This window comes from Amphibalanus amphitrite, unplaced genomic scaffold, assembly GCF_019059575.1.
Source record: "Amphibalanus amphitrite isolate SeventyFive unplaced genomic scaffold, NRLGWU_Aamphi_draft 000196F_arrow, whole genome shotgun sequence".
Classification (NCBI taxonomy): Eukaryota; Metazoa; Arthropoda; class Thecostraca; order Balanomorpha; family Balanidae; genus Amphibalanus; species Amphibalanus amphitrite.
In genome coordinates, this window is record NW_024881691.1 from 129,109 (window position 1) to 156,932 (window position 27,824).

The 27,824-nt window shown below is 55.5% G+C and overlaps 3 protein-coding genes across 5 annotated transcripts; 1 reads left to right on the forward strand and 2 right to left on the reverse strand.

Moving 5' to 3' along the window:
* The first annotated feature begins 296 nt into the window (after nt 1-296).
* Nucleotides 297-12,422, forward strand: LOC122384708 (nascent polypeptide-associated complex subunit alpha, muscle-specific form-like). Of its 3 annotated transcripts, none has more exons than XM_043372373.1 (10): nt 297-363; nt 3,295-3,422; nt 4,287-4,550; nt 4,895-4,981; nt 5,317-5,524; nt 6,058-6,181; nt 7,537-8,660; nt 9,616-10,017; nt 10,345-10,598; nt 11,175-12,422. In XM_043372373.1, the coding sequence occupies exons 2-9, from the start codon at nt 3,324-3,326 to the stop codon at nt 10,569-10,571; spliced, it is 2,535 nt and encodes an 844-aa protein (XP_043228308.1). In that variant the 5' UTR covers nt 297-363; nt 3,295-3,323; the 3' UTR covers nt 10,572-10,598; nt 11,175-12,422. The 3 variants fall into 3 exon arrangements, with proteins under 3 accessions (XP_043228308.1, XP_043228306.1, XP_043228307.1); XM_043372371.1 differs by having other exon boundaries at nt 349-392; XM_043372372.1 differs by having other exon boundaries at nt 354-392; nt 3,292-3,422.
* A 9,439-nt stretch (nt 12,423-21,861) lies between these two features.
* On the reverse strand, nt 21,862-24,246 carry LOC122384673 (sodium- and chloride-dependent glycine transporter 1-like). Its single transcript, XM_043372310.1, has one exon. It carries the CDS (start codon nt 24,244-24,246, stop codon nt 21,862-21,864), a length of 2,385 nt encoding a protein of 794 aa, XP_043228245.1.
* A 934-nt stretch (nt 24,247-25,180) lies between these two features.
* Nucleotides 25,181-25,930, reverse strand: LOC122384674 (altered inheritance of mitochondria protein 3-like). The gene is made up of 2 exons (XM_043372311.1): nt 25,911-25,930; nt 25,181-25,844 (listed from the first exon to the last, which is right to left on the reverse strand). Exons 1-2 carry the CDS (start codon nt 25,928-25,930, stop codon nt 25,181-25,183), a joined length of 684 nt encoding a protein of 227 aa, XP_043228246.1.
* Nucleotides 25,931-27,824: the final 1,894 nt, after the last annotated feature.

Genomic DNA, 27,824 nt, shown 5'->3' on the forward strand with positions numbered 1-27,824 from the left:
TACAGTTTGACTGTACAGCAAAGCTGTAAAATATTTCCAATTTTTTAAATGCCTCTATTGTAAACAAATGCTTCTAGAATCAGCTGACCTTTACCAAGAGGTTTACAAATTAGTTCTGCTTTAGTGAAACTTTCTTTTTTCTTGATATTTATTTTCTTTTCAGGTGCATGCATTAGCTTCCAAAAAACTAAAAAAAGACATAATGCAAATCTTTCACATCTCAATGCTTACTAAAAAGGGCTATTTTGTAGCAAAGCGATGTAAATTCTTCCTAAAAGTTCCTTGCATCCGGGACACCTGCGCAAAGCATCTGCGCAGTTGACGAAAACAGTCGTTTCTGTCCATCCCCGAGCCAGCTCCAAGGTAACGTCAACAACGTTGGTTCGGTGAAAGTGAGTGAATTTTAATATTGAATTTTGACGAGTTTGACCAACATTTTAGCATGTAACTAGCGTTTTCACAATCCTTGCAGCATCGTTAATCATCTGCTTTCGTTTCCACCTGTAATTTGTTGAAATAGTATTAGTTTTTCGTCAACATTTGGTCCCCTGTCTTCTGCGTCATTGTTCGCATATTTCTAATCGCTTTAGGTTAATCACCTGTTTGTGTATTTTTGTGATTCGACCTGGACATGAATTTATAATTTCATTTATTTTCATAAGGTCAATCCTTGAAATGTATTTCAGGGCAATTTAGTTGTAGGTTAGGTAGGCATTCTCCTTTGTGCAAGTTATGATTCATCTGGGCCCTGTTTTACGACTGCTGCCAGCATGTCGTCAGCGTGCTGATGTCATGTTAGGCAGTTCTGGCACATGATTGCCTCAATATTGAATGACATCATCAAGTATGTAGTTAAAGTAGATGTCTAAATGTTTCTAATGGCATAAAATTTTACTTCTTTACTGATTACGTCATTGAATATTGCGGCAAACATGCACCAAAATTGCCCATTATTATATCAACTCGCTGGCAGTGTGCTGGCTCTTGGCAGTGGCTGCGAAAAAGGGCCCTGATATCCTTGTCATAAGCTTGTGCTGTATCTTGTAGTTAATCTTACATATGTCACTATATGCATAAAGGTGTTAGGTACCTACCCTACCTTGTAGTTCATTTTTTGGCTTACTAGCTATGCCATTTCTTATGGACTCAATCATATTCCATGTATTGGAGTATGATAACGCCAATGTTTTTTTTTATAAATTTAGCTCGAATGTTTGAATGGACGGATTGACAGAGCCGGAACCCACGCTAAGCAGAGCTTGTTGCGTAGACCCCGACGCCTACCGTCCGATCGCGCAATTCCAGGTAACAGGAGAATTTAGATGCCAAAGTTTAACGTGCCCTTCAAAGCCGGACATGGCCTGTCCCACTCAACTGACTTCAACTGGCTGCGGTTGCTCCCACCAACCGCACACCATCCCCGTCAGGAGTCTCAAATATCGAGCGCCGGAGCGTCTCGAACCCGGGCTCTCACTACCGGGAGTCCGATGCTCTACCAACTGAGCTATGGGACAGGCTGTTGTCTATGCATCTGCAAACCCTCTCACTCCTGAGTTTTTTAACAATGGGATACCTAGTATAGAAAGAACTTACCCATTACCCACTTACCTACATGCATAGATGGACATTTGATATGAAATGCTTTTATTTTATTAAACAAAATTAAAGTTAAAAAAATAAATTTATGTTAGGTATGTATATAAAGTAAAACATTTGTGGTGTAAATTTCTGCTGTAAGTCACCTTTCCATCAGAATGGTGAAGCAAACAGAGATGTAACATCCAAACAAACATAAATCTATTGTTTGTCAAAAGCCTAGTGATTCTTAATTTACTATTTAGTCAAATTTATTGTATTCACTGAATGTTGGTAAATATCGACCTCATTGGTCCAGACCCTTGGCCTAACCTGTTGAAGCCACATTTTTGAGCCCTGCTATGTCTTTTAACCCTATTCCTGGTGGGGGGGGGGGCCTCAGGAGCCCCCCCCCCCTGAGGTTTTTTGGTTATTTCTCCCAAACGCGTTGAGCTAGGAAGCTCAAATTTTCTGACTTTTCCTAAAAGGCTTCTACGCAACATGTCTGAAAATTTTGAGTTGATCTGACCTCAGGTCAGGTCACCAGAGGCGGTTTGGTGACCCTACCTCAGAAAAGTTTGCAATCACGCCAGAGCTAGAGTTTTTGACCGATCAATTTCTTCTCTTCAGGGTTTAGTTAGGGTACCAGTATGTGCAATTTGTATATCTTGGAATTTTGATATCGGTGACCTAAGGTCAGGTCAATTTCGCGACCACCCCATTATAAGTCAATGGGGGAAAAATCAACTCCCTGTTTTTACCACTAAAACGGGTCGGAATGGCCCCATATACCATACATGACTTCATATACGATCAACCTTCACTACCTTGAGGTCTGTTTTGCTGTTGGGCAGCTGTGAGGTCATGTGACGTCATCAAAGGTCACCAAAGGTTTTTGGCCAATAACTCCGTACAGGAACAAGATACAGACGCGTGGATGGTCTCATTGTGTTCAGCTCGTCAAGACGCATCGAATGATATACATGATGACCTCAAGGTCACGTGACCTGAGGTCAACCTTTGACCTTGACCTTTCGAGGTCAACATATATATCATTCGATGCGGATTGACGAGAGGATCACGATGATGCCCTTAGTTTGTTCCTATCTTGACTAATTCGAAAGTTATTCGAGAAAAACTCTCTCCATATCTAGCGCCGCCATTTTGACTTTTTCGACCCCTGTGACGTCATCTCTGACCTGACCTGAAAATGACCTTAGTAAAAATTGTAGATCTTGGCCGTGCGTATCCGATGCCCTTTACCGCTTGTCGCTATCTTGCTTCGTTCTCGAGATCTCAGGGGGGGCCGAATCGGCCCCCCGCCAGTTTCTTGTCCCGGCGGAGCCCGCCAGGAATAGGGTTAATGGATGCATTTTATATATTAGATGAAGCAATAAAACCATTTTAAATTAGAAATGAAATCAAGGGTTTACCTGTTCTTTACCTGTTTAAGTTTACTGTCTAAGTTTGCCTGTTTGACTTTGCATCATATATAAAAAGTCTATACTTGCTAGAAACTAGAAAGTACCTAATGTGGTTAGAATGTTTTGGAGTTCCATGCCAGACCTTTTTATATTTGAACCATGCCATGTCTTGTAAGCATTCACTTTAGCACAAATATGTAATTTGCTTTTACTGTTTATCAGATGTGAGCTGTGGTTAATACTGTCCTTTTTGTTATTGCAACCAATGATTGATCACCCATCTCTGTGCCAGCAGGAACTTTGTGCTGAAGATAAGTCTCCAAGATGGCCTATGACATGGATGACCAGGCAGAGTGCCCTCTGTGTATGGAACAGTTTGAGATGGATGATCTCAGCTTTTTCCCATGCACTTGTGGATATCAGGTGAGAAGTGTATCAGGTCAGGGTTGAATGTTCAACCTGTAACCAAAAAGCAAAGTGATAGGTTTATTGCACCCACTACCCAGGATAACAGTAATTGTAAGAGGGTGCTGTAGACATATTTTACATGAACACTTTCACCCACTCATCCTACCTTTCTATTTCTCTCTCCCTCCAGCTTTCCTCCCCTTCTCCCATTCTCTCTCTCTCTCTCTCTCTCTACCAATTTGAGCTGGCAGTTCATCTGTCCCAGACTGGCAGATGTCAGCTGATACTCAGTCTAAGGCAGTGAACAGCCAAATGGTCACCTCTCACCTTCCTGAGAAATTTCAACACGTTTATACATTTTACTCCTGTTTAAACTATTTCAGCGATGTGCACATATCACTAGTTCCATCAGCTATTTAGGCTGAAAATATGATAGTGTTAATTGTTTTAACAGTAAATGTATTTGCTCTCCAGGAGAAATTCCTTATGATTGATTCAAAACATGCCATTTAAAGCTTTTTTGCCTCCCCTCGATGGCATTTTGTTTATTTTAGCTCTGCCAATTTGCCTTCAACCAAACCGCAGAAGGCAAGTTCAGTCAACCTCAGTCCACGTGATTCGGTTCAGTGCTGTGCAGACTGCAGAGGCCTTACCCACTTCCGGGCGGCAGCGGCGGCCTCGGGTGTGTCCGTCACCCGGGCGGCGGTGGCGGCCTCGGGCGTGTCCCTCACCCGTGCTGCGGCGGCCTCGGGTGTGTCCCTCACCCGTGCGGCTGCGGCGCTGCCGTCCCGGGCCGTCTGTCGGACCGTCAACCTCCACACTCTGACCATGTCACTGGTGAGCGCCCGCGACTGACGCCGTGTCGGCGCGTGCCCGCAGATCTGCCGGTTCTGCTGGCACCGGATCCGCACAGACGAGAACGGCCTGTGTCCCGCCTGCCGCAAACCCTACTCGGAGAACCCGGCCGACTTCAAGCCGCTGACCAACGAGGAGCTGCAGAAAATCAAGGCCGAGAAAAAACAGAAGGACCTGCAGAAGAAGCTCAAGATGAGCGAGAACAGGAAGCACCTGGCCAACGTGCGGGTGGTGCAGAAGAACCTGGTGTTCGTGGTGGGCCTGTCGCCGCGCCTCTCGGACCCGGAGGTCAGTCATTTCCCGCTCCCCCTCCCCTCCCCCTACCTGTGGGCCGGGTCCCCCTCCCCATGTGCCTCTCTGACCCAGAGGCCGGTCGGCCCCTTGGTCCACCCCCTCGCCCGTCACCTTGACCGAGGTGCGGTAAGCGCTGGATAGCCGTCTGATATTAGTCGGCCGTTCGCATGTGACGCATCTCCTCAATCACTGCTTAGTCCGCTGCTTACAGACAGACACTTCCCAACAAAGGCATTCGTGACGTCATCGTTATCTTGTGTTTCATCATGCAGCTAGTAGCTTTTGTGTTTCTGTTAAACTCTGTACTGAACTAACTGGTGTCTGCCTCGGGGTTCCAGGTGTTAAAACGGCACGAATATTTCGGCAAGTTCGGCAAAATCCATAAAGTTGTGATAAACCACAGCACGCAGTACGTCGGCTCGCAGGTACGTGCCGTCAACTGGTTCCCAGTCACTTGGAGTTACCGTCTAGAGCTGTCGCAATTTGCTGGGTTTTATGACCAACTTTGATAACAATGAGCTGCCAAACTTCCTACTTACAATATAAAGCATTGGTCATGCTGAACATCAAATTCATTTAGTGCTTGTAATTCTCGATATTTTGCGTTTTTATGAATCTTAAATGACGTTCGTTTTGTTTGAGATGTGCACAAGAACAGTCATGGACCTGACCATGACCATGCCTCTCTGACCTGACAATGACCTGACCTGACCATGACCTGACCTGACCATGACCTGACCTGGCCTGACGTCTCTGGCAGTATCGGCACGTACCGCAGGGCCCCAGCGCCAGTGCGTACGTGACCTACTACCGATCGGACGACGCGCTGCGGGCTATAGCGGCCGTCAACAACGTCACCATAGAGAACCGCACGCTCAAGGCCTCGCTGGGCACCACCAAGTACTGCTCACACTTCATGAAGAACCAGCCGTGTCCAAAGACCGACTGCATGTACCTGCATGAGCCAGGTGAGTTCGGATGATGTGTTGCAACCGGTGGTCTGTGGAGGGAAGTCTGTGAGCGCCGCTCTGTGGACGCTGCTCTGTGGACATAGTCTGGGTTCGTGGTCTGGTGGATAGTGGAAGTTTTCTGCGGACGGTGACGGTAGTGAGAGCAGCTGCTGGGGCGGTGCGGGTTCGACCGTCCGCACGGAGACGGGTCGGTGGCACACGGTGACGCACGAGCGGGATTATTGAAGTGAGAGTTTGTGCCACACATTTCGGGGCTCGTATTTAAATAGCCACACGGGCGGCATACCATCGCTCTAGCTTTGTTTGAACACGCTGCCCTATTTCACTCGATGATTGCATTCTGTGTAGCTGTTCGAGCTGCCATACATTACTGCTGTTGATCTGAGCTGTTTTTAGGGCACGTACCTGACCCGTACTGTTTTCCATTATTGGAGTGGTTCGAAATGATGCCGATATGCCTATAGTTTATGGTGCAGTTGTGAAATGGAGCGGCTTATCGTGCGCTCACGCTAAACTCTGTGCACTTCCAGGGGATGAGGCTGCGAGCTTCACCAAAGAGGCGATGCAGCAAGGCAAACACCAAGAATACGAGAAAAAGCTGCATGACCAGCTTTTCCAGCAGTCGCAAAACCAAATCAACCGGGTAAAAGACAGGTGCGTACCGTCTTCTTCATGCGTCGTTCCAAGTCGATATTTGTTTGTTGACCCAGCTAATCGACCAGGGTTCCAATTGAAAGACGAAGTAAATGGTCCTACGTTTAAGCTCAACTGTTTCGTCGGTGCCCAGTGTTGCCTGATGGACCAGTTCGCGCAAGTCTCGCCCGCTCAGAGCATTACCCTAATTGCGTCGGTCGTAACCGTACTCTGAGAACACTTGACGCACACGGTTGGCCCGCGGTACCATGCATGTCCGCTGACCTTTTCTGAGCCGTATATACACCCGTTCAGCCGCACCGACCCGTCACCGTCCTCTCGGTCTGAGTGGGCGCTGGGAGTGCGGTCACGGCCGGCGGCTGATTCGCGAGCTGCTGGGGTAGAGGGGTTCCCTTTGTTACTGCAGTTGATCCCTGCACGTGAACTAAGGGGCTGCAGTAATGCCGGCACCGGGCCGGTAGTTGTAAGATAAGATATAACAGCTGATTGCGTGACATTGCACAGGTGTACGCAACCTGTTCTTTGCCACTTCCTTGCTGATTTTCACTCCGACTATTTGTGAATCATCATTAGATTAGATGGACTAACTGATGACAAGCCGCCGTTTTCGACAAGTATGCCTTTGTGAACGGTCGGTACATTAGGATCGTGAGCAGTAGGTTTGGCCCAAGATAACTTTACTATAGGTTTGGCTAATCACCGCATGTATGTACAGTGTACACTTGGGGGCAGATTGATGTTCCACCACTCCCTACCCATCGGGCTCCCATGGCTCCCAGGCCATGGCCAGTGGCAGCACTGGCAGCACTGGCACTGGCAGGCAGTGCTGACCAGTGCTGAGAGCAGGCAACACTGGCAGCACTGGCACTGGCAGGCAGTGCTGAGCAGTACTGGGGGCAGGCAACACTGGCAGCACTGGCACTGGCAGGCAGTGCTGACCAGTGCTGAGAGCAGGCAACACTGGCAGCGGCCAGTGCTGAGCCATGGGAGCCCGATGGGTAGGGAGTGGTGGAACATCAATCTGCCCCCGAGTGTACCACCCGCGCCTGGTAAATATCGACCGTTCCGCCCTCCGTATCCAATGCAAGGTCACACGGTGGGCGGTGATGGTGAACCAGATACCAATATGTTCCACGATGGGATGGGGCAGCTTATCGTATTAGGTATATCGGCCGCGAGGCGTGACATACGTTTCGACATACATTTAACACGCTGTTGTCAACCAAAATACTAGTATATTCGGACTGTGACATGACGTCCATATTTGTTTCTATTTCGGACACCGAAGTCACGGTAGAGCGTTGTGGTCTCTCTATGTGCGCCGCTCACTGCCGTCTCGGCTCTCTGCGTTTCAGGCGAGGCAATCCGTCCCAGTCGGAGTCGGGCTCGGTACCGATACCGTCCGGCTCACAGCGGCTCGGCAGCGCCGAAAACAGCCCCCCGGACGGCAGCTCGGCCGGCGGCGGCGGCGGCGGCGGCTCGGCCGGTGCCAACGGCAACTGGCCGCTGCTGCAGCAGACCAAAAAGTCGCGCGGCAGGAAGAGTCGGAAACGGAACGCCGAGACCGCGGCGGCGGCGACGTCGGCGGCGCCGGCGCGGACAGCGGGTGCGGTGTCGGGCGCGACCGGCAGCGGCGCCGCCGGGACTCTAGTGAACGCTCAGTCGGACGACGAGAACAGCACGGGCTCGCGGGAGCGGCAGACGGACAGCAGCAGGTCCACGCCGCTCTCCCAGCCGGCGGCGTCGGCGGCCACCCCTCCGCCCGAGCCGGCCGCCCAGCCGGCGGCCACGCCTCCCCCTCCGGCGCCGACCCCGCCGGCGGCCGCCGCTCCGGAGCCGCAGCCGGACCCGGAGCGGCAGCCCGAGCCGGAGCCCAGTGAACAGCGGTCAGCCTCGCCATCGCCTCCTCCGGCGGCGGCTGTGGCGCCCTCGCCCGCCCCGTCCCCCGCCCCCGCTCCCGCTCCCGCTCCGTCCCCCGCCCCAGCGCCGGCGCAGTCGGTGACGGCGGTGCCCTCGCCGGCGCCGACGCCAGCGATCGCCACGCTGACGCCGCCGCCGGGCCTGTCGCACCCGACGCCGGCGTCGACGCCCGCCTCGAGCGCCGGCTCTGCCGAGTGGCTGGTGCCGGGCCGCGGCGACTCGCTGGCGGCCGCGCTGCTCAGCCAGCCCACGCCGCCGCCCGAACAAGACGACCAGCCGCTGGACGGCGGCGCCGACGACCTCGACTTCGACCCGTTCGAGGAGACGGAGAAGGGTCTGAGCGCGCTGCTGGAGCGCGAGCGCGAGCAGCAGGCGCGCCAGGCGGCGCAGCGGCAGCACGCGCTGCGGCTCGGCACCGGCGCGCCGCCGCCCGCGCCGGGACTCTCTAGCTTTAATGCGGCGGCGGCGGCGCGCGCGCGTCTGCCGCCTCCGGGCTTCAGCGGCCCCAGCGGCCTGGGTCTGGGTCCGCTGGGCCACCCGGCACAGCAGCCGGCGCCAGGTGAGAACTCATGGCGCGCTCTGCGACTGCCTCAGTCGCCGCGCTGTCTGCACGGCGGGCTCAAATCTGGCCCCGATAAAATACTGGTAAATGTGACCACGCAGTCTTGTCTAAGAAGCGGTCACCCGTTTCAGTGGCTGTGGCACTTGATAGACTTCCCTAACCAATTAAATGGGGCAGCGTGGGAAGGAAAACCCAGGCTGCTCGACATTTCTTTTTTATTTGCAGTTTATTTATGTGTTAGTAACGTTGAAGTCATTTACTTGTGAGTGCATTTACTTGTGACCTAAACTGGTCCCTGAGTGTAATGTATGTAATGTATATAATGACCTCAGGGTCGCAGCATGGTTTAATTAGTGTCCTCACCAGGGAAGCCGTTCCCGTGCTTGGTTGAGGATGTCAGTCTGTGAGACGTTGTTTGTATTGTGTGTGGTGGCTCCCGATGCCGTTTGTGTTCCTTGCGTCAGCGGCATATAGTCGAGCCGGGCCCGGGTGTTTACAATACTCGGAAGCCGCTGCCTCCTCGCCGAGTGTTTACAAACACGGCGACACTGACGCGAGGCGCAGCCGCCGTCGGCTCTCAGCTCTGCGCCGTCTGCTCTGTGCAGCTGTCTGATCTAGTGGCAATCCTATCGATCTGCAGAGTATCCTTTATTGAATCCATTACTTTCTTATTTTTATATTCCTATATTTTGAGGATCTGAGTGAAACGAATTGCAGCTGATAAATTCCAGTTCTGCGAGATGTAGGTCTTCGTCCGGCTTCCGACAGCTCTATATTTCTTTTCATTTCATCTTTGCGATGAAATGAATATCAATGTCGATCTTTCTACTGTGTGATGTCGATCCGTGGGATCCCGCTCGACGAGTCTCGCACGGTGTCTGTTCTGTTTGTGTGTTTCCTGTGTGGCGACTGCTGACCACTACCACTGACCGGTGCCGCCGCGCCGTTCCAGATCTGTGTGGCAGCAAGATGCTGCCGTTCCTAAACGGCGGTGGTCTGAACGGTCTGAACGGTCTGAGCCGACCGCCGCCGCCGGGACGACCGCGCGCCCTCTCGCCGCACGACAGCCTCTTCTCGGATCTCTCCAGCATGATGCTGGTGGGCGGCCAGAGCCAGCCGCAGCAGCAGCCGCAGCCGCCCCGCCACGACAGCCTCAAGGACTGGCAGGGCCTCAAGAAGCACTTTCCCAACATCAACATATCGTTCAGCAGCGGCGCGCCGCCGGCGGCGGCCGGCGTGGGCCGGTTTCCGCCTGGCCAGCCGGGCTCCGGGGCTCGCCACCCGGCCCACCACGGCCCGGCGCCGCCGCTGGCCCGCTTCATGGCCCAGCCGCCCAAACCGACCACCTCGCAAGGTACGTGACGATCGGCCGCGGAGCAGACAGGCCCTGTCGGAGAGGCGTGTGGTGATGCCGGCGCTACATGCCGCACCCGGGATGTCGGTATGGGTTGCTGCTTTAGTGTTCCGACGATAGCTACCGTGGCGCCATCCCGGCCAGTGTGCCCATTTGACGACAGATGACATGTTTCTGGGGGAGCGTGAAGGGTTCGGAGCCGTGTTCAGAGTGTAGCTTAGTGATGTGAATTAGCTGGACTGACTGCGGCCAGTCACGCAGTGTGGTGTCGTTGACTATCCCCCCACTGCCCGCGTCCCTCTGACGGTGTCGTCACTCCGCCGTCAGGCTGGAGCGGCGGCTCCGGCTCCGACTGGACGGCCATGGACCCGGCGATCGTGTCGTCTGGCCAGCTGGCGGCGCCGGCGCGCTCCGACTCGCCGCCGCACTGGCTCCGCTCGCTGGAGCAGCTCACCGAGACGGGTCCCATGTACCCGCCGGCGGGGCCGCCGCAGCGTGCCGCGCCGGCCCTCTGGACCTCCACTCCGCCGCCGGGCTTCAACCCGGCCCTGTGACGCCCGACCGCCGCCGCCGCCACACCAGTGAGTACCCGCGGGAACCGGGAGGGCAGGTCAGGTCAGGGACTGGGGAGTCACTGCAGGACACCCTGTGACGCCCGGCCGCCGCCGCCGCCGCCACACCAGTGAGTACCGGGAGGGTGTGAGGGCGGGCCAGGGACAGGGGGCCGGCCAGCAGTTTAGCTGCGATCATGAGGCAGCCGTGAGGTGACGTAGCGATGCCACAACTGCTGACCCAGTCAGTAGCTGACTGTACCAGCTGTTGCCGGATTTCCCGTGTCGGCGGCTGTGTTAATATGCGATCCGTGTGGCCGCTCTCGGTGACGTCTCCGGCTCGCTGGCGCCACCTGTCAATATCAGCTGTCGTTCGTTGGCATACCAAGGGCGGTCGCCTTCGTCTGCCCGTGAACTGATAGGCGTGCTTGTACCTTTATGTCCTACGTATTATCTTACGCTGTCGTGTTTTTTCTGCGGTTTTTATAATGGTAGGCGTACCAATTGTGTTACCGTTCTTCAGCCCTGCATTACGCATAAGCTCACCGTTCGTTAGATATTATGTCAGATGCTAACCATCGCCCCTCGTCCTTTCTCTCTTTGCAGACGGACCTCTGACCGATATCTGACCCGAGCGACGGCCCGGCGCGGCGCCCGCGGCCGGCCGGCTGGCGGGGCCGCGGCGCCGGCGCCGGCCGCCTCGGGCCCAAATCTGTGATGCAAGTGTCGACCGGGGCGGTGCCGGGCGGCCCGTGGCCCGCGCCGACTGACGGAGGGGCAGGGGCGGGCTGCCCGCGGCCGGTCGGCCCCGGTCCCAGTGCCTCGGGGTGGGTCGGCCGGGTCGGCCCGGGTGGCGGCGTGTGACCCCTGACCGGGCGCCGCCGGCCGTCCGGACCGTCCGGACGGGCCGGACCCGCCGGCCGCGAGCGTGGCCCACTGAGCACCAAAGGAAGGTCTGTTTCTCCCGGTTTATGCTGGTGCGGTACTGACGGGTGCTCGCCGGTCCGGAGCGGGGGCGGCGCGCCGCGGCCGGCGCCCTGCCCTCGGCAGGGACCGGCCCGGGCCAGCGGCTGCCCAGCTCCGACCTGAGAGCGGGTCGCCGTGCTGCGGATAGGGCTCAACGCGCCGCTGCGCGCTCCAGGGGCGGCGTGAACCGGATCGGGGAGGCGGCGCATGGCGACAGGGCAGTGCAAATCTCGGGAACAGGTGGAAATTATGCTGTGGAAACACCCCACACAGGTATGGGTTTTTATTGAGCGCACTTGGGCCTGTGGTCCTCTGTAGGTTTTTGATAAGCCGCGTGCCTGCTGTGCGCTGTTCTCACGGCATCTGAGCGTGTTTCCGACGATGAAGGTTTGTTACTGGCGCGGCGGACGGTGTGGCCGGGAGTGCCGGCCGCGGGCAGCGACTGCAAAGGAGACCGGGCGAGACACGAGAGAGAAGGCGAGGGGCTGAGCGGGGCCGGCCGCCGCCACGGGAGCGAACGGACCGACCTCAGAAGAGTATATGTGCGCGGGGAAGGAGGCCAGAGAGCGGAGAGAGGGCGAGAGTCACCGGACGGTACATGTGCGCCAGCTAGTCCACAGAGGGGGCGGCGGCCGGCCGGGTGGTACGGGCCGCCAGGCGCGCCCGGGCCGCCGCAAACACGTGTGTGTTATGTTGCCTTGACCCATTCTCCGATTGGCTAAACTTCAGTCCGTATAAGTACTTGGCAATCTTTCTGAAATAAAGATACGACTCTCGCTGCTGGTTTGTGTTTCCGGCGTCTGCGAAGTGCGGCGCCCCCAAAACTCATAGGCTTGCTGTTCTGTTGTGATGTCCATGCGTTAATACAAGAGGATGTATTTACCCGGCGCTGTGCAGTGTGTGCTGAGTCGGTGCCGACCAAAAAGCTGATTGTATCAGTCGAGAGTCAACCTTCCGAGCTGAGCCGGGACCGAGCTGTCCGTTATCGCTTTAGCTCCAGTCAGGGCAAATCACGTCGGTAATGGAAGCTGACGGCAAAAAGAAAAAAAAAAACGAGAGCTGCGCGTAACACTCTTGCCACGGAACTTTTCGCTTGTCGCGCCTGACTTCCATTGCTGGGGCCTTTGGACGTACAATAATTTAACGCTCCTTTATCAATGCATGCTGACGAATTTCATTTGCCGGTTCGCCTTTGACAATCAAATCGCCAAGTTAAAAATGCAAATTAAATGTAGTCAAAGCATTAATGATATAGGGCCTTGCATTAATGTGCTTATTTTTAACATACCTAAACCATCGTTGCGGTGGATATCAACATTTAATTCTGGGGATGACTCACCGGATGAGCCGTATTCTGCGTGACCGCTCGACGCAGGTGGTTTGTTTACGGTAAATTGAGTGGCGTGAGGAGTTCTATAGCCTTGGGCGTGAGTGTGTCGGTTGTGTTTCGTGCATGAAAAGAGTGACGTCAGTGAAATGTGCGTTTTAGAAAGGAGGTGATATCGATAATGGAACAGTATTTATTTCAAAGCGTCACTCATTTTAGCGGCGCCGGTTTCAAGTTCAGTGCGCGGTGCACGTCGCGGCATGCTGGGGGCAGTGACCTTGAACTTGGCATCCCGCGTCAGCCGCTCGGTTTCAGTGCGCGTGGTCCGTCCCGGGGTCGGTCGTTGGCAGAATAGTGCAGTGCTGGCTGTGATAGGCAGAGCTCCTTCCACTGGCTGGTGTTTGGCGGCCCAGACTGTACCACGTGACTCCGCAGTCGCACCACGGACCAAGACCGGACCGGGGAGGCCATGCACGCAGGACGGCGGTCAGCGGCCGGCCGCGCTCTGCGCTGGTGAGTACCACCTTTTAGTGCTTTGTTTCTGCCTGGGTAATTTGTCTGTCCAAAGAAACCATGATAGGTACCTGTCAGGTTCATCGCAATTCACCCCGTGTTTAACTGTACACTAAAGTTAGCCAATGAAAGAAATAGCATTTTGCCCAGCCAGCAATATCAATATGGTTTGGCTCATGTCCGTAGTGCCCCGCGAAATCCGACATGTCAGATCTGTCAGATTTAGGCTGCTGTAAACGGCCAACGCCGTCGGAACAAGGGGGTTGGGTCCAGAGGCGGATCCAGCTCAGAGTTTTTTTTGGGGGGGGGGGGGGGGAAATCATAAAATTTATCGATTCTTTCCATGCATCGTCCATAGGCGTTACCTATGTTAAAATTATGCCGTTTGGGGGGGGGGGCAAATGCCCATTTTGCCTCCCCCCTGGATCCGCCACTGGTTGGGTCGACAAGACTCTTTTCCGGCTAGCCAGTCTTTGCCGTAGCGCTCCGGAGTTCGCATGGTTTCGGACCGTCAAGTCCGGCTCCCTACCGCGGCGTTGCTACGCGGCTGTCTCTTAGCTGCTCTGGCTTACTGCGGCTGAAGTATGGTTGAGGCACGGCACGGCTGATGCGGCATAATTGGCTGTGGTGTGGGCGAGCTCTGGGATCGTGTCAGCTCCAGTAGAGCTTCAGACCTTGCCCGTATGTACGTACTTCGACCGGAGATAAGTGCCGGACCTAACCAGAATAAAGCATAACCAGAGTAAAACCAACTAGTTACGGCCCATAGGCCAATTTTGCTGGCTGGGCGATCCCTAGTCGTTTCGTGATACCCATGGCAGTTTCTTTTCATGATAGCGAATCCCTATATCGTTTTTCTGCATAGGCTGACTTGTACAGTCCACAGCAGAAGTAATGTGGGGTTTCAGTCATGGGTATGTTCTGCTTCTGAAGCTTAGGAACGATTAGCCAGACTACAATGAAACTTTGAATGTAGCTTATATGTATCGTCACCCTTGGCTCTGCAACTTTAGCTATTTACATCTTCTTTTCGATCACTCCGCATTAAACAATCGCCAGTCAAAGCCAACCGTTGAGATTGGTAAAACCCTACATTACTTTAGCGGTGGGCTGTACATACAGGCCCGAGGGGGCGGAGGGGGGGGGGGTGCATTCCTCCGAGCCGTTCCGTTTCGCTCCATGATTGAGCTAGAGCTTTGCGACAGAAGGAAGCGTGCGCCGTACGCATACGCAACAACTGGTAGGTATCGAATTTTCGGGTTCCAGAGTCGGTGACCTAAATCGTGAGTGTTCTGGAGCTTAATTATTTGTACAACCTCCAGTTCCCTGCGAAATATTTCCTTGTCACGGTACCCACTGAGAGCTTACGAGTTGCAAGTTGCAGCATTTTTGAACCGTGCAGAGGATCGCTTATGAAGTCATAGCCAGGTCAGTGAGCGGACCTGATGTGGTTAATGTCACAAGATCTGGCCTTTTATCTGAAGTCAAGTAGGTATGCTAACTTTCAGCTCCTTATCCCTAATCCGTTCCGAGCGATCGCGAGAAATCCGTCGTGGGGCACGCCTCCTCTTCCCTCAAGGCTGGCGCGTTACTTCGTAGGTCGCTCGGCCGCTCCAGCTTTGCTTATTACTCGCACCCATCTAATACCCTGCTTGTTGTAAGCATCCCTGTATTGAGACCTCAAATATATATTATCAGGCATTTTATTTCAGCAGCTCCTTCACCACGTCGGTTGATCGTTTATGCCTTAGCGCGGCGCGGCTGCAGCGGACGCATTCCCCGTCCACGGGTCATGCGGTACAGCATAGACTCAGGCGCCGCCGCTCCTGCCATCTAGTGACGAAATTGTCGACACTGAAGCGCCGGCGCCTGTCGATCAACTAAAGCGGTAGCCCAGCTATAGCCTATAGCTGTTAAGTTTTTTTTTAATAAATTATTTCGAGGTATCCAATACTAAGGATATGTATCAGAAAGGAAGGTAATGTTAAAAGTTGATGTTCGATGTTGATACGGTGCAGTTATTTACCTAACCTCAGCAGTCAGCACCCTCAGCTAGCATTTCCAGAGTAGCTGCCAGCATTTCCGCGAGCTCGAACACATCGATGTCTATAAATAGATACTGCAATGAGATGCTAGCTTCACATGAAACCAGACAGACATTCAAACACTTTTTATTATCTAAAATAATTTAACATTACTTGCATTACAGATAACAGCTCAACCCTCACGTGTTACAGCACACTAGGTAACATACATAATAAAAACAATGAACGATTCATAGAGGATAATGCAGCACATGCCGAGCATCGGTTCGCACCTGCTCACGGCTGCCGTTTCCCCGGCAGATTGTTAATTTACTTTTGTATAGACCTGGCCTGTACTGTGACGTACTGGACCGGCTGGTACTGGGCCGCCGGCTGTACCGTGCGGTACTGCGGCTGGTACTGGGCAGGTACCGGTCCCTGCGGCTGCTGGTACTGCAGTTGGTACTGGCCGGACGCCCGGTCCCGGACCAGGTACTGCCGGTACTGGGGAGGTGTCTGCTGCTGCTGCGTTTGCTGCTGCACCACCTGGTACTAGCCGGCTACTGGCTGCTGCACCGCACGGTACTGACTGGTTGCTGGCTGCTGCACCACCTGGTACTGACTGGTTGCTGGCTGCTGCACCACCTGGTACTGGCTGGGTGCTGGCTGCTGCACCTCATGCTGGTACTCTGCGCTCGCCTGCTGCTGTACCACCTGGTACTCCTGTCGGTCCTCTGCGGGTACCCGCTGCCGCACCACCTGGTACCGCTGCTCGTACTCGGCAGGTCTCTCCCGCTCCGTCTCCTCTCGATCCTCCTCTTGTTTTTCCTTCTGATTTTCCGCGCTGTCGTCTGACGAGAAGACGTACACCGTGCCGTCTTCTGCCCGGTACAACGCGCGCTGCTGCCTCTCCGTCTGGTACTCTGCGTACTGAGACTGCGTCTCTTCAGGACGGTACTCGGTGTACTGAGGCTGCGTCTCTTCAGGACGGTAATCGCGGTACTGAGGCTGCGTCTCTTCAGGACGGTACTCGGTGTACTGAGACTGCGTCTCTTCAGGACGGTACTCGGTGTACTGAGGCTGTGTCTCGTCTGTCTGGTACTCTGTGTGCTGAGGCTGTGTCTCGTCTGTCTGGTACTCTGTGTGCTGAGGCTGTGTCTCGTCTGTCTGGTACTCTGTGTGCTGAGGCTGTGTCTCGTCTGTCTGGTACTCTGTGTGCTGAGGCTGTGTCTCGTCTGTCTGGTACTCTGTGTGCTGAGGCTGTGTCTCGTCTGTCTGGTACTCTGTGTGCTGAGGCTGTGTCTCGTCTGTCTGGTACTCTGTGTGCTGAGGCTGTGTCTCGTCTGTCTGGTACTCTGTGTGCTGAGGCTCCGACTCCTCCGTCCGGTATTGCCACTCTGACCGGCGCTCTGAGGTTTGCCGCGCCGTCAGCGAGCGAGCTATGACCGGCTCACCATCTGCCTGAGACCATCTCTGTTCCTGTTCCGCGGGGGCCCAGCTCTGCTCCTCCTCCCCCGCGGGGGACCACCGCTGCTCCCCCGCCGGGGACCACGGCTGCTCCCCCGCCGGGGACCAGTCCTGGCCCTCCCCCGAGTGGACGTAGACTACGGTGTGGGCGTGGTCGGCTCGGCGGCGCTCCTCCAGTCGGGAGTACACCTGCGGCGGCTCGGTGCCCGGGAACAGCTGCAGGCCCGGCGCGCGGCCCGTCACCGGGTCGCGCTCCAGCCGCAGCCCGCCGCCCTCCAGCGGTCCGTCCAGCTCGGCCTGCGAGGTGTACTCGGCCAGAGAGACGAGCGGCGCACCCAGCGGCACCGGTCGCCGCGCCTCCTCCACCTCCTCCTCGTCCGCGGGGACCGCTCCGGAGTCCGAGTCCGGCGTCCGACCGGTCACCTGCACCGGGTCCGAGAGCCGGGTGGTCACCGGGAAGGTCACCTGCCGCGCCGTGCCCAACGGAGGTGGCGCCGGAGGGCGGACCACTGGGGGACGGGGCACCGGCGGCGCCACGGTCGGTGGGACCGGGGCAGGGACCGGGGGGCGGGGCGTGGGCGGTGCGGGTCCAGGGACCGTGGGTCGGGGGGTCGGTGGGGCGGGGCCGGGTACCGGAGGACGGCTGGTGGGCGGCGCCGGGGGACGGACCGGTGGCGGCCGGGGCAGCGGTGTCACCACGCCCGGCGGCGGGCCCGGCGGCGGGGCCGGTCCCGGCAGGGTGGCGGTGACGGTGACGATGGGCGGTCGGACGGTGACTGTCGGCCGGACGGTGACTGTCGGCCGGACGGTGACGGTGGGCGGCGGCGCCGGAGGCCGCACAGTGACGGTGGGCGGCCGCACGGTGACTGTCGGCGGCCGCGGCCCCACCACGGTGACTGTCGGCCGGGGTCGGACCACGGTCACCGTCACCGGACCGGGAGCCGGCGCCGGCGGCGGCCGGACGACGAGCGCTCCCGGGGGGCCCGGCGGCGGGCCGCCCTTGTATCCGTGCTTGTGACCCTTCTTATGATGTCCCAGGATTTCCGGAAACTGGTATTTATTCTTGTTCAGTGGACTGGAAGCTTTGATGCTCTCCTCCAAAGACCTAAACACTCCGTATTGTCCGTACGAGTACTTGTGTTTGTTCTCCTCGATGTCCTTGTTGGGGAAGCCGTACTCGGCTGCGTGCCCGTAACCATGGTCATCCCCCGAGTCCAGGTGGCCGGACATTCCGTAGTCCTCCTTGTGGTGGGAGTACATGTCCTCCCCGTACTCGTGGTACTCCTCGGGACGCGGCCAGAGATGGTGCCGGATCACTATCGGCTTCGGCTTCTTGAACTTGTACTTTTTGAAGCGGAGGATCTGAGTAGCGGGCTCGGCACGCGGTATGTCCTGCTGGAGAACCTCACCTTTATGACCTTTGTGGCCTCTGCAGAGTGAAGAAACAGGGTTACCAATGACACTCCGAACATATTTAATTTACCTGTACATAAATTATGCCACCGTTAAAAACTTTTTAGACGATAGCTGAATGCAAGGAAAGAACGCAAGATTCTAGCTTTTCAATTTGCGTCAGCACTAATTCATACACATCTAAAAAGGCGTGCAAATGTTATAACGTGGTATGTTAGTCAGTCGCTGATAATTGATATTATCGTTGACTTACTTTCCCTTTCCGCCGCCGATGAACGACGGCCTTCCCATCATAGACGAGTAGAGCATTCCGGCGAGCGCGGCTCTGCTGGCCAGCGCCAGAGCCATCATGGCCTGCCCGGCGGCAGGGGGTGCCAGTATTGAGGCCAGTAGCAACACCTGACGGCACATGTAGGGGTCAGGGAGGGGTTCTGACACACGACTTGTCCTGCGGCGGGGGAGCCATTACCGAGGTCAGCAGCAACATCTGGCGGCACATATAAGGGCTCTGACACACCAAATTACCGGCGCGCAGCGGGAGGTGCCATTACTGAGGTCAGCAGCAAAACCTGACACTGCAGCGCACACCCAGCTCAGAGACGGGACAGTGGGCAGAGACGGGCCTGACTGAGGGGTTGACAGGGACAGAGAGCCAGAGACGGACTGATTCTGGGAGGGACAGGGACAGAGACAGACTGATCCAGAGCCGGAACACTGACAGACCGTTTCAGAGACGGAGTACTTACAACTGGCATAAAAGCTGACATTGCCCTGCCAAGTTCTGAACTTTGTCTCTATAATAACAATCAATCATAGCATGCATGCACAAATATGCGATAATATTCAACCGGAGCAGTTTCCGGCTAAATAATCGATCAGCTTACCGTCAGTTGGCGCGTGTGAACCATGGTGTCGGAGCAGCCGGCGCGCGGACCGTGCCGCGCGGACGTCCTCCCCGTGTGTCGGAGCAGCCGGCGCGCGGACCGTGCCGCGCGGACGTCCTCCCCGTGTGTCTGAGCAGCCGGCGCGCGGACCGTGCCGCGCGGACGTCCTCCCCGTGTGTCTGAGCAGCCGGCGCGCGGACCGGGCCGCGCGGACGTCCTCCCCGTGTGTCTGAGCAGCCGGCGCGCGGACCGTGCCGCGCGGACGTCCTCCGCGTGTGTCTCCGCGGCGGCGACACTGACTGAGCGGGGTCGCGGCGCTTCTCTCCGCCGGTCAGGAGCTGAGAGCGCCCCCGGCCGTCCGACCGGCCCAGCCGGACGGGACGCCCCCCGCACAGCCTCGGTATGACCCAGAACCGGCGACCTCACGTGACCCGGCCGGCCGACGCCGCTCCTGCGACCGGGCCGACCGCTTCTGGTGACGACTTTCGTCCCGACCGGCCGCCTCCCCTGCGGTCGGCGGCAAATTGATGTGGTCCGTTGCTCAATGCGACGGCATGTGACGGTCGTCCGCTCGTGCGCACCGACATGCGTCCCGATTTTTCCGAGTGCGCTACTGCGAGCTGGTGTCGTCAGAGCTGTCGGTGCCGCCGGATTACACGCTGTGGAAGTGGTGAGAGTCCCGTATTATCCCCATATCTTGTCTACAACACTTTTGTTCCGTGTGAACCCTGGTCTCGGGAACCTCGGCACTACGACTTTCGTTTTCGATAACGCTTTAGAAAGGAAAGACATATTATTATTAGAGGAGTGAAAGTGCAAACGTTTTTATTCTACGTGTATTTTCTAGACGACCCGAGTTGAATTGTTTCTTTTTAGGTATGAGTACCTGTGTTTCGAGCTCTTGATAGGTAATCTTCGCATGTGCTGAGGTAGAAAATTGATTGCAGGACCTTTATGTGAAGTTCTAATTATGTCTGGTCTTTATCGGGTGTCGAAATTATCTATTGATTGGAACTAATGTAAGACTCATCCGACCCTTATTTTGGCTATGTCTTCTAGCTATTGAGCCCCTCAATATTGGGACATTTTACGAAATTGAGGCCGAATACCTACTGACTAGACAACATCGCTAAACTAAGGAATTGAAATTAATATATGTTCAATATTCTGCCAAATTTTGCTGATCCATGAATGTTTAGAGTTCCCCTTACGCTCTAGCCCTAGCTTACAAACTGAAGATACGTTCAGACACCTCATCGTCTAATTTGATTCAGGATTCATGAGAATACCTAGTTGTGTTTCCACGTTATTGTTCAATGCAACGCAGGGATGTAACAAAAGGTACTGCAATATTCAGCTCATCAACATTTCTCTTGAACAATGCTTTGTAGGATAAATCAATTTTGAAGCGCGCTCATTAGACAAACCGTGTTAAGAAGAGAAATTTGCCATAAATTAAATATGTTTGGAAATTACGTTCCTGAGCACTTTCATTGCGGATTATTTCATGATATCATCAGACTTTAACTAGACGATCGACATGGGCTTGTGGCCATGGCCATTGTTTCATCAATTATGCATTATCGCTTCAATTTTACCTATCATTTTGTTACGAGGTATCTATTTAGGGTGAATAGGTCAAAAACGCCCCCCTTAAGCGCGAAACCTTCTGACACTCAACCCAACACAGATTACTCAAACCTTTGGGCACCATCATGTAGCTCATTCTTTTTACTACGCTTTGAGACCAAGAAAAGACACCTGCGTGTGGTATTTAACCCCCCAAAAAGGTTTTCGCATACCCTTACAAAAGGGCCTTTTGCCCCACACCCTGGGTAATACGCCCACACCCATGTGCAAAGCGCCCCCACCCCATCCATCAACAGAACATGATAAACATGGCAGAACTTGACGTCATTCTCACGTCATTTGTGGTCAACCTATCATAGCCTTTGGAATAAAATTTTGTTGCAATGTGTAAAATGGATGCCCGGAGGAGTCCTGAAAGTTTGGTGACGATATCTGCAGTCGTTTAGGATATATCAGCAAAAAAGGACAGGGAGAGGCCTTTTCGGCCCCGACCTACAGGGCGCTACCCTGCACTTTCACCACCGTGCAAAACGCCCAGGGGTGCGTTTTCCCCACAGTTACCCTACACTTAAATTTAGTTAACAGTGCTTTGAGCAGTGTGAACAGTGTTTTGCTGTGATTGGAGGAAGTCATCCAAAAGTGCGGAATGGCTTGCTTTCCGACGGGATTTTTCTGTTTGAAATTGCCAAAAAGCATCGGCGTCTTATGCTGATTAACTGGGTGTACGTAGATTAACAGGCACTAGATATGTCGATGAATTCCTCGATATCGATAAATATAACACTCATCATGTTCAGGTTCAATGTACAAAGTGCTGCAACGTAGTTGCTACTAGCTACATCGTAGCAGTATGGGACAATTGCAGGGGAACATTGTTCGATGGGGCCCACTGAGACATTCGCTCCACGTATAGGATAATCCTGCAACACTGCTAAAATCAGCGCACAATAATCAAACATAACGTTTGAGTCTTGATGGTTTCTGGGCTCCATTTTAGCTCGTAAGAGCACATTGCGGTTATTGTGATTATGACTGCCGAAAATAACACATTGCTATGTTGCGCCTACCGGGCAGGTCCCATCTTACACACATAGGGGCTGCTTCCGTGCTTAGGGTTCTGCGGCCGGTGAGCGGCCTCGCGACCCGCCGCCCTTGGAGGCCAGGTCCTCGGTGGACCAGCCGATGACTGGGCTGTACACATACGTCATCAGAGACGACTTGGACGTCATCAGCGCCTGCGACGACTTGTCGATGACCTCCTGGGAGGGCTGCTGGCGCACCACGCACTCGTCGAGCAGGCCGGGCCGCCAGTGGCGGGTGGGCGCGCACACGTCCAGCTCGCTGTCGAACCGCTCGGTGCGGCGACACTCGATCAGCACGTAGCCGAGCAGCAGGCCCACGGGGCCGGCGGCCAGCAGGCCGCTCACCGAGAACGTCCAGCCGGTCACCTCGCCGCGCAGCGGCCGCCCCGGCAGCATCGCCTCCTCCACCACCGTGCCGAAAAACAGCACCACCAGCAGCACCGGGCACACGATGCACCACGAGATGCCCCAGTAGTTGAACGACCACCGCATCGAGACGTTCATGGCGTCCCGGAGGTCGTCCAGCAGCCGCTCCACGCTCAGCGTGGAGTTGACGGCTACCAGCAGCGCGGTGGTCAGCGCGATGCTGATGTAGACGCTGACGTGCTGGTAGACGGACAGAAAGGTGAAGTAGCTGGCCTGCACGGTGCTCACCGCGTCCACCACGAAGAACACGGCGCACAGCAGGAGCACCACGGCGCGCGTGGACAGGCCGCGCACCAGGTTCAGCTCGCGCAGACTCGCCTCGATCGTCAGCAGCACGATCTGGACGAACCCAAGACCGGCGAGCACGATGGCGAGCAGCATCAGCACGGACCAGTTCTCGCTGTCGGGCAGCATGCCCAGGGTCGAGGTGAGCCGCACCAGGGCGTGGTGGTCCCCGTAGGCCGCGGTCAGCTCCCGCGCCTCCTCGCCGACCTCGACGGCGTGCGTCCCGGCCATCAGAGCGTAGCACACCACACACATGACGCTCACCGCAAACTTCACGGCGATCAGTGTGACGGCCGAGCGTTTGCAGTTGTGCGTCAGCATGTTGCGGCTGTAGATGAAGCTGTTCACGCCGAGGCCGGTGCTCTGCGTGCACAGGGTATATTTGGCGGCGTTCAGCCAGTCGCGCGAGTCGGCCAGTGAGACGGGGTCGATGGCCAGCAGGCTCAGGGCGGCCCGCGCCGCGCGCTGCGAGCTCAGCAGCGAGATGGTGAGCGCCGTGACGACGAGCAGCGGCGCGCCGATGACGAACGGCAGCGTGTACCGCACGCCGGCGGCGCCGGCCTGCGAGACGAGCGCCGCCAGCATCCAGCAGACGAGCAGCGAGATGGCCACCGCGCCCTGCGCGCGCCGCAGCCCCGGGATCACCGCGTACGGCACGCGGTCGAAGAACTCCACCCCGGCGACGGTCCGCAGCTGGTGCAGCCGCGTGTGGTTGAACGTGAACGAGCGGTTCGACTGGGGGACGCACGCGGAGGAGAGGTTCCACCGCGCGACCCGCTCGTCGGTCGGCTCGCACACCTCGCGCAGTGTGAGGCAGCGCCGCCCGACGAAGAGGGCGGCGCCCTGGCTCTGGCAGCTCTGGTCCAACCGGTGGGTGTAGCACAAAGGGCCGTTGTAGCTGTTGGAACAGGTGCTCCAGGCGGCCGGACTGCGGGTGGCCTCCACGCTGTAGAGCGCCGCGCTGCTCACCACCGGCATGTACGTGATGGCGATCACAATCAGCGAGACCAGCATGGCGTACGAGAAGCCCTTCAGCACTGGCGCCATCTCCGGCATCAGCCGGGCCAGGCCGTGGCCGCAAAACTGGCCGAGTGCCGCCTCCAGCAGGAGCATGGGCGCGCCGAACAGCACGAGGCAGGCGGCGTACATGAGGAGGAAGGCGCCGCCGCTGTGCTGCAGGCTGAGGTGCGGCATGTAGAGCAGGGTGACGACGCTGACCAGCGCGCTGCAGCCGACGGCTAGCAGCTCGCCGTCCGAGCCCCAGACTCCGCGGTCCTCGCGGACCTTGCGCTCCGTCATCGACTCCAGCAGGCGCGACACGGTGCGCGCCGGGTTGAACAGGATCATACGCGAGCCGCCCGGCCTCTGCGCCGCCTCCTGCGGGACGAGGTCACACTGTGGACACTCGAACTTCCGGGCGGCCGGATCGCGGAACCTGGTCTTCCGAACTGTTCTGGAGTCTTTGCTGTCGTTGGAGAGCACCTCGATTCCCTCAGAGTCTACGACGATTGTGCCAAATTCTGTATTAATCTTTCGCTTTCTAGTTTCTGCGAGAAGTAGCAGTGAGGGGGTGAGTGTGGCCGGTTTCTTTGTGTTCACGGCCGGAACTTCGGGGAGGGTCACTTGTTCAGTTCCATCGGTGGTGCTTGCCTCCGTTTCTTTTGTTGAACGACTTTCTGGTATGGTGACAAAATAGTCCATCTCGATAACTGTCAATAGATTCTGCCCTTAGAAATAATTATTATGTCCTATGTATCTTTTTGCTAATCGATTCAGCTCAATCAGGTTTCTTGTGACATATGCAAATTATTGTGAATGACCACTTCGTGGAACCCAGTTATTGCTCCATTTATACGCACTCGACGTAAACGATTTCTTAATGGTCTATTTTTTGCCTGTTTCAAGGCCTGTTTTGTACTGGCTGTCTATTTTTTACGTCTCTCTTGATAAAACTCGTGCAGTTGAACAGACGCACTTCCCAAATTATTTTTGATAAAGGTCGTGGTGAGATCCAAAAGAGTACGTATTGCCATTGTGCCCCTATCTCGACCATTGGTATTGTGCACTGATTCGTTGATCAGTAACTCATCATTAGTAGTTCCTTTGGTTGCAGTGAGCAGTAAGCAATCCATTGCTTTTGACGTCACTTATCTATTTACCTTATGATATAGCTCAACATTTTGGCGGTACTCAGAATCGTAACTTTTCCTGACCCTTTCCATCTGCGAAGATGGCTGTCGTTGGTAAAACGTGGCGTTATACCTATATTGACATAAAGTTATAAGAGTGGAGTGATGCGAGAGGAATGTCTCGATTTTATTTTGTATCACCAGCGTGCCGTTGCTGACATCATGTATCATGCATATAATCCAGATACATTCACATCACACCCTACCACTGGCTGACATGTCCACACTTCTGGAGAGGGATGTGTATGGACATGATATCGCACGACTACGCTGAATTTAAGCACACACTGGATTCACAATGATGTCGCATTCCTCGTCACTCGACCCTCGGAGACTGCGCCAACCGCTGTTCACTTGCCGTACCCGTGTGCCGCCGCGCCGGCGCTGGGTCCTTCGCGGGCCCCAGGTAGGTACCGGGGCGCTCTGCAGACCGCTCGGACCGCTGTTCACTTGCCGTACGAGTGTGCGGCCGGCGCGGGGTCCCGCGCGGGCGCCCCGTACCCGGCGGCGGGCTCGCGCGGCGGCGGCTCCACCACCGTCACCGTGACGGCCGGCTCTCGCACGGTGACCGTGCTGGCCAGCGGCTGCACCGTGACCGTCTGGGGTAGCGAGGTGACCGTCACCGGCGGCTGGTTCAGAGTCACCGTCTGCGGCGGCGACTGGGCCACCTGCTGGACCGTGACTGTCTGCGGCGGCGACTGCTGGACCACCGTGACTGTCTGCTGCGCCGGGGCCTGTTGGTACACCACCTGCTGCTGAGGTGGGGCCTGCTGGTACACTGTCTGCGCCGGGGCCTGCTGGTACACTGTCTGCGCCGGGGCCTGCTGGACCACCACCTGCGGCTGGGCCTGCTGGTACACCACCTGCTGCTGAGGTGGGGCCTGCTGGTACACCACCTGTGGACTCGACTGAATGACGGCGGGCTGGGCAGCCTGGACCACCGCCGGCGCCGCCGCTGCGTACGTCACGGCCGGGGCATAGGACGGTGCAGCGTAGGTCACGGGCGCCGGCGCCGCGTACTGGAGGGGAGCCGCCGCAGCGTACGAGACGGGCGCCGCCTGCACCGGGTAGTAGTACGAGTAGGATGGCGCCGCCAGCGTGACACGACCTCTGCAAACGGAACGGATGAGGTCACTGGACGGCAGACGTGTCAGATGGCGCGGCAAACAAAAATACCGGGCTCGGTCGAATGTCATGGTCGAAAAATATTTTACCAGAGACCTCTGTATAGTGTATACCTTCCGTATATAGAGGGATGTATACAGAGGTCTATGATTTCACCAAAAAGTACCTTTAACCAAATACAGGCGAAAAACTGTACCTATTTGAGAAGTGTTCGGCTGCTTAGCGGAAGAGAAAGGAAGTAACGTCACAGTCTACTTTATTTAGGACTCACCCTTTTCCTTTCCCCTTGTGGCCACCAAATGTTGAGTGAGCTACACCAAAGCAAAATAGCATAGCTATCGCAACCTGTGGAAACGAAACGTACATGTGCGTAAATATGAGTACACGGATGAACGAGTGACGGGACTGTTTTAGTATGCTAAGAAACCTGAATGCATGCAAATATTTCTAATCTGGTCTTCTCAGAAGTTGTCTCAAGGCCATTTACAATTAATAGTTCATAATATGCTAGAAAAAGACGTGAGCATAATTGTTGGCTTGACTTGACAATGCAATGCAATCGCAAATCATAAACAGCATTCCTTTTTCGTTTCCCTAATCGTATTTCTTTCCACAATAAGCTGGAATCATGGACATTGCGTAGGACGAGATCTCAGTACACTTAGCACTCCTGAATAGTTAGCGGATATTCTAGCGACTATAGTAGCGGTCCGCCGCTGTCAGCACCTAAACGTCCCACCGGCACCCTCTGTATCTTCGGTGACGGGTTAATACAGGGTGTGTGTATAAGGGAGGATTGAGCGTTATCCCCGCGGGTCTCACCTGTGAGGGGGCCATGCTGATGTCGGCGCCGCCGCCGCCGGCTGACAAGTGAGCCGACCCGTCTCCGCGGCGCCGTCCCGTCCTGCACAGAGTGCACACTCTCTGCACAGCTGCCGACCTGACGGTGAGGCAACACGGGCCGGTGGAGCGGCGCGCGCCCGACCCGAGCGGCGGCCGGCAGCCGGCGGACGGCGAGCTCTGCCCCCTGAGCTGCGGTGGGGTCGCAGTTGAGACCTGTCCCGGCCGTGATAGGTTCAGTGAGACGCGAGCGGGACCGACAGGTTTGGGCCAGAAGGTGGGGCTATAATTATCTCTGGCTCGTGTTATCTTCGACAAAATAGCTTACTCGCCCGAGCTCAGTCTCAACTGTGCCATTATCTCAGCCTCAGCCGAATGTCAACTAAATGTTAACACAGCACCGGATTGAATTCATTTTCATATACATCACATACATATCTGGTTCTAAACTCAAATCGCGGTGTGTGCCGGATACATTTGTCATAACTAATTAACTGGTACCTGATGTCACCCACGTGACCTCTCGAACTGGCCGACCAGACCAGATGAAGGGTTGATCCGGGTCCGGTTGTATGACCTAACAACTCTCTCGCCGACTCCAAAAGCCCACCTCACTCACAATGGACAATAGGAACCACAGGCAGCCGCTCAGTTCGGGGGACATCGCGGGAGAGCTGACTGCGAGCTGCCGGTCGGCCGGGCACGCCTCTAATCCCGGGAATTATCTTCATCGGTGACTTGTTGATTTATGGAAAATGCATTGCAAGATTGTGCAGCATCCTAATTAATTGCGAAAATGTCATCAACATAGACTGCATCACATTGCAAAATGACACTTTAGTAAACCAGTTCCAGCTTAAGAGCATTATGCTTTCTAAAGCTAAATTTATCAAGCTGAACGAAGAGGAAGTATTTCACGACTTTCTTTTACTTTCGCATTTGGTTGTCTTGTCACGACCGATTCGATCTGCAATATAAGTGGTGGCATTATTTCGATATGATTGGGATAAGATGCAAGCTGATCTCTCTCTCTCTCTCTCTCTCTCTCTCTCTCTCTCTCTCTCTCTCTCTCTCTCTCTCTCTCTCTCTCTCTCTCTCTCTTTTCCCTCCCTCCCTCCCTATGCC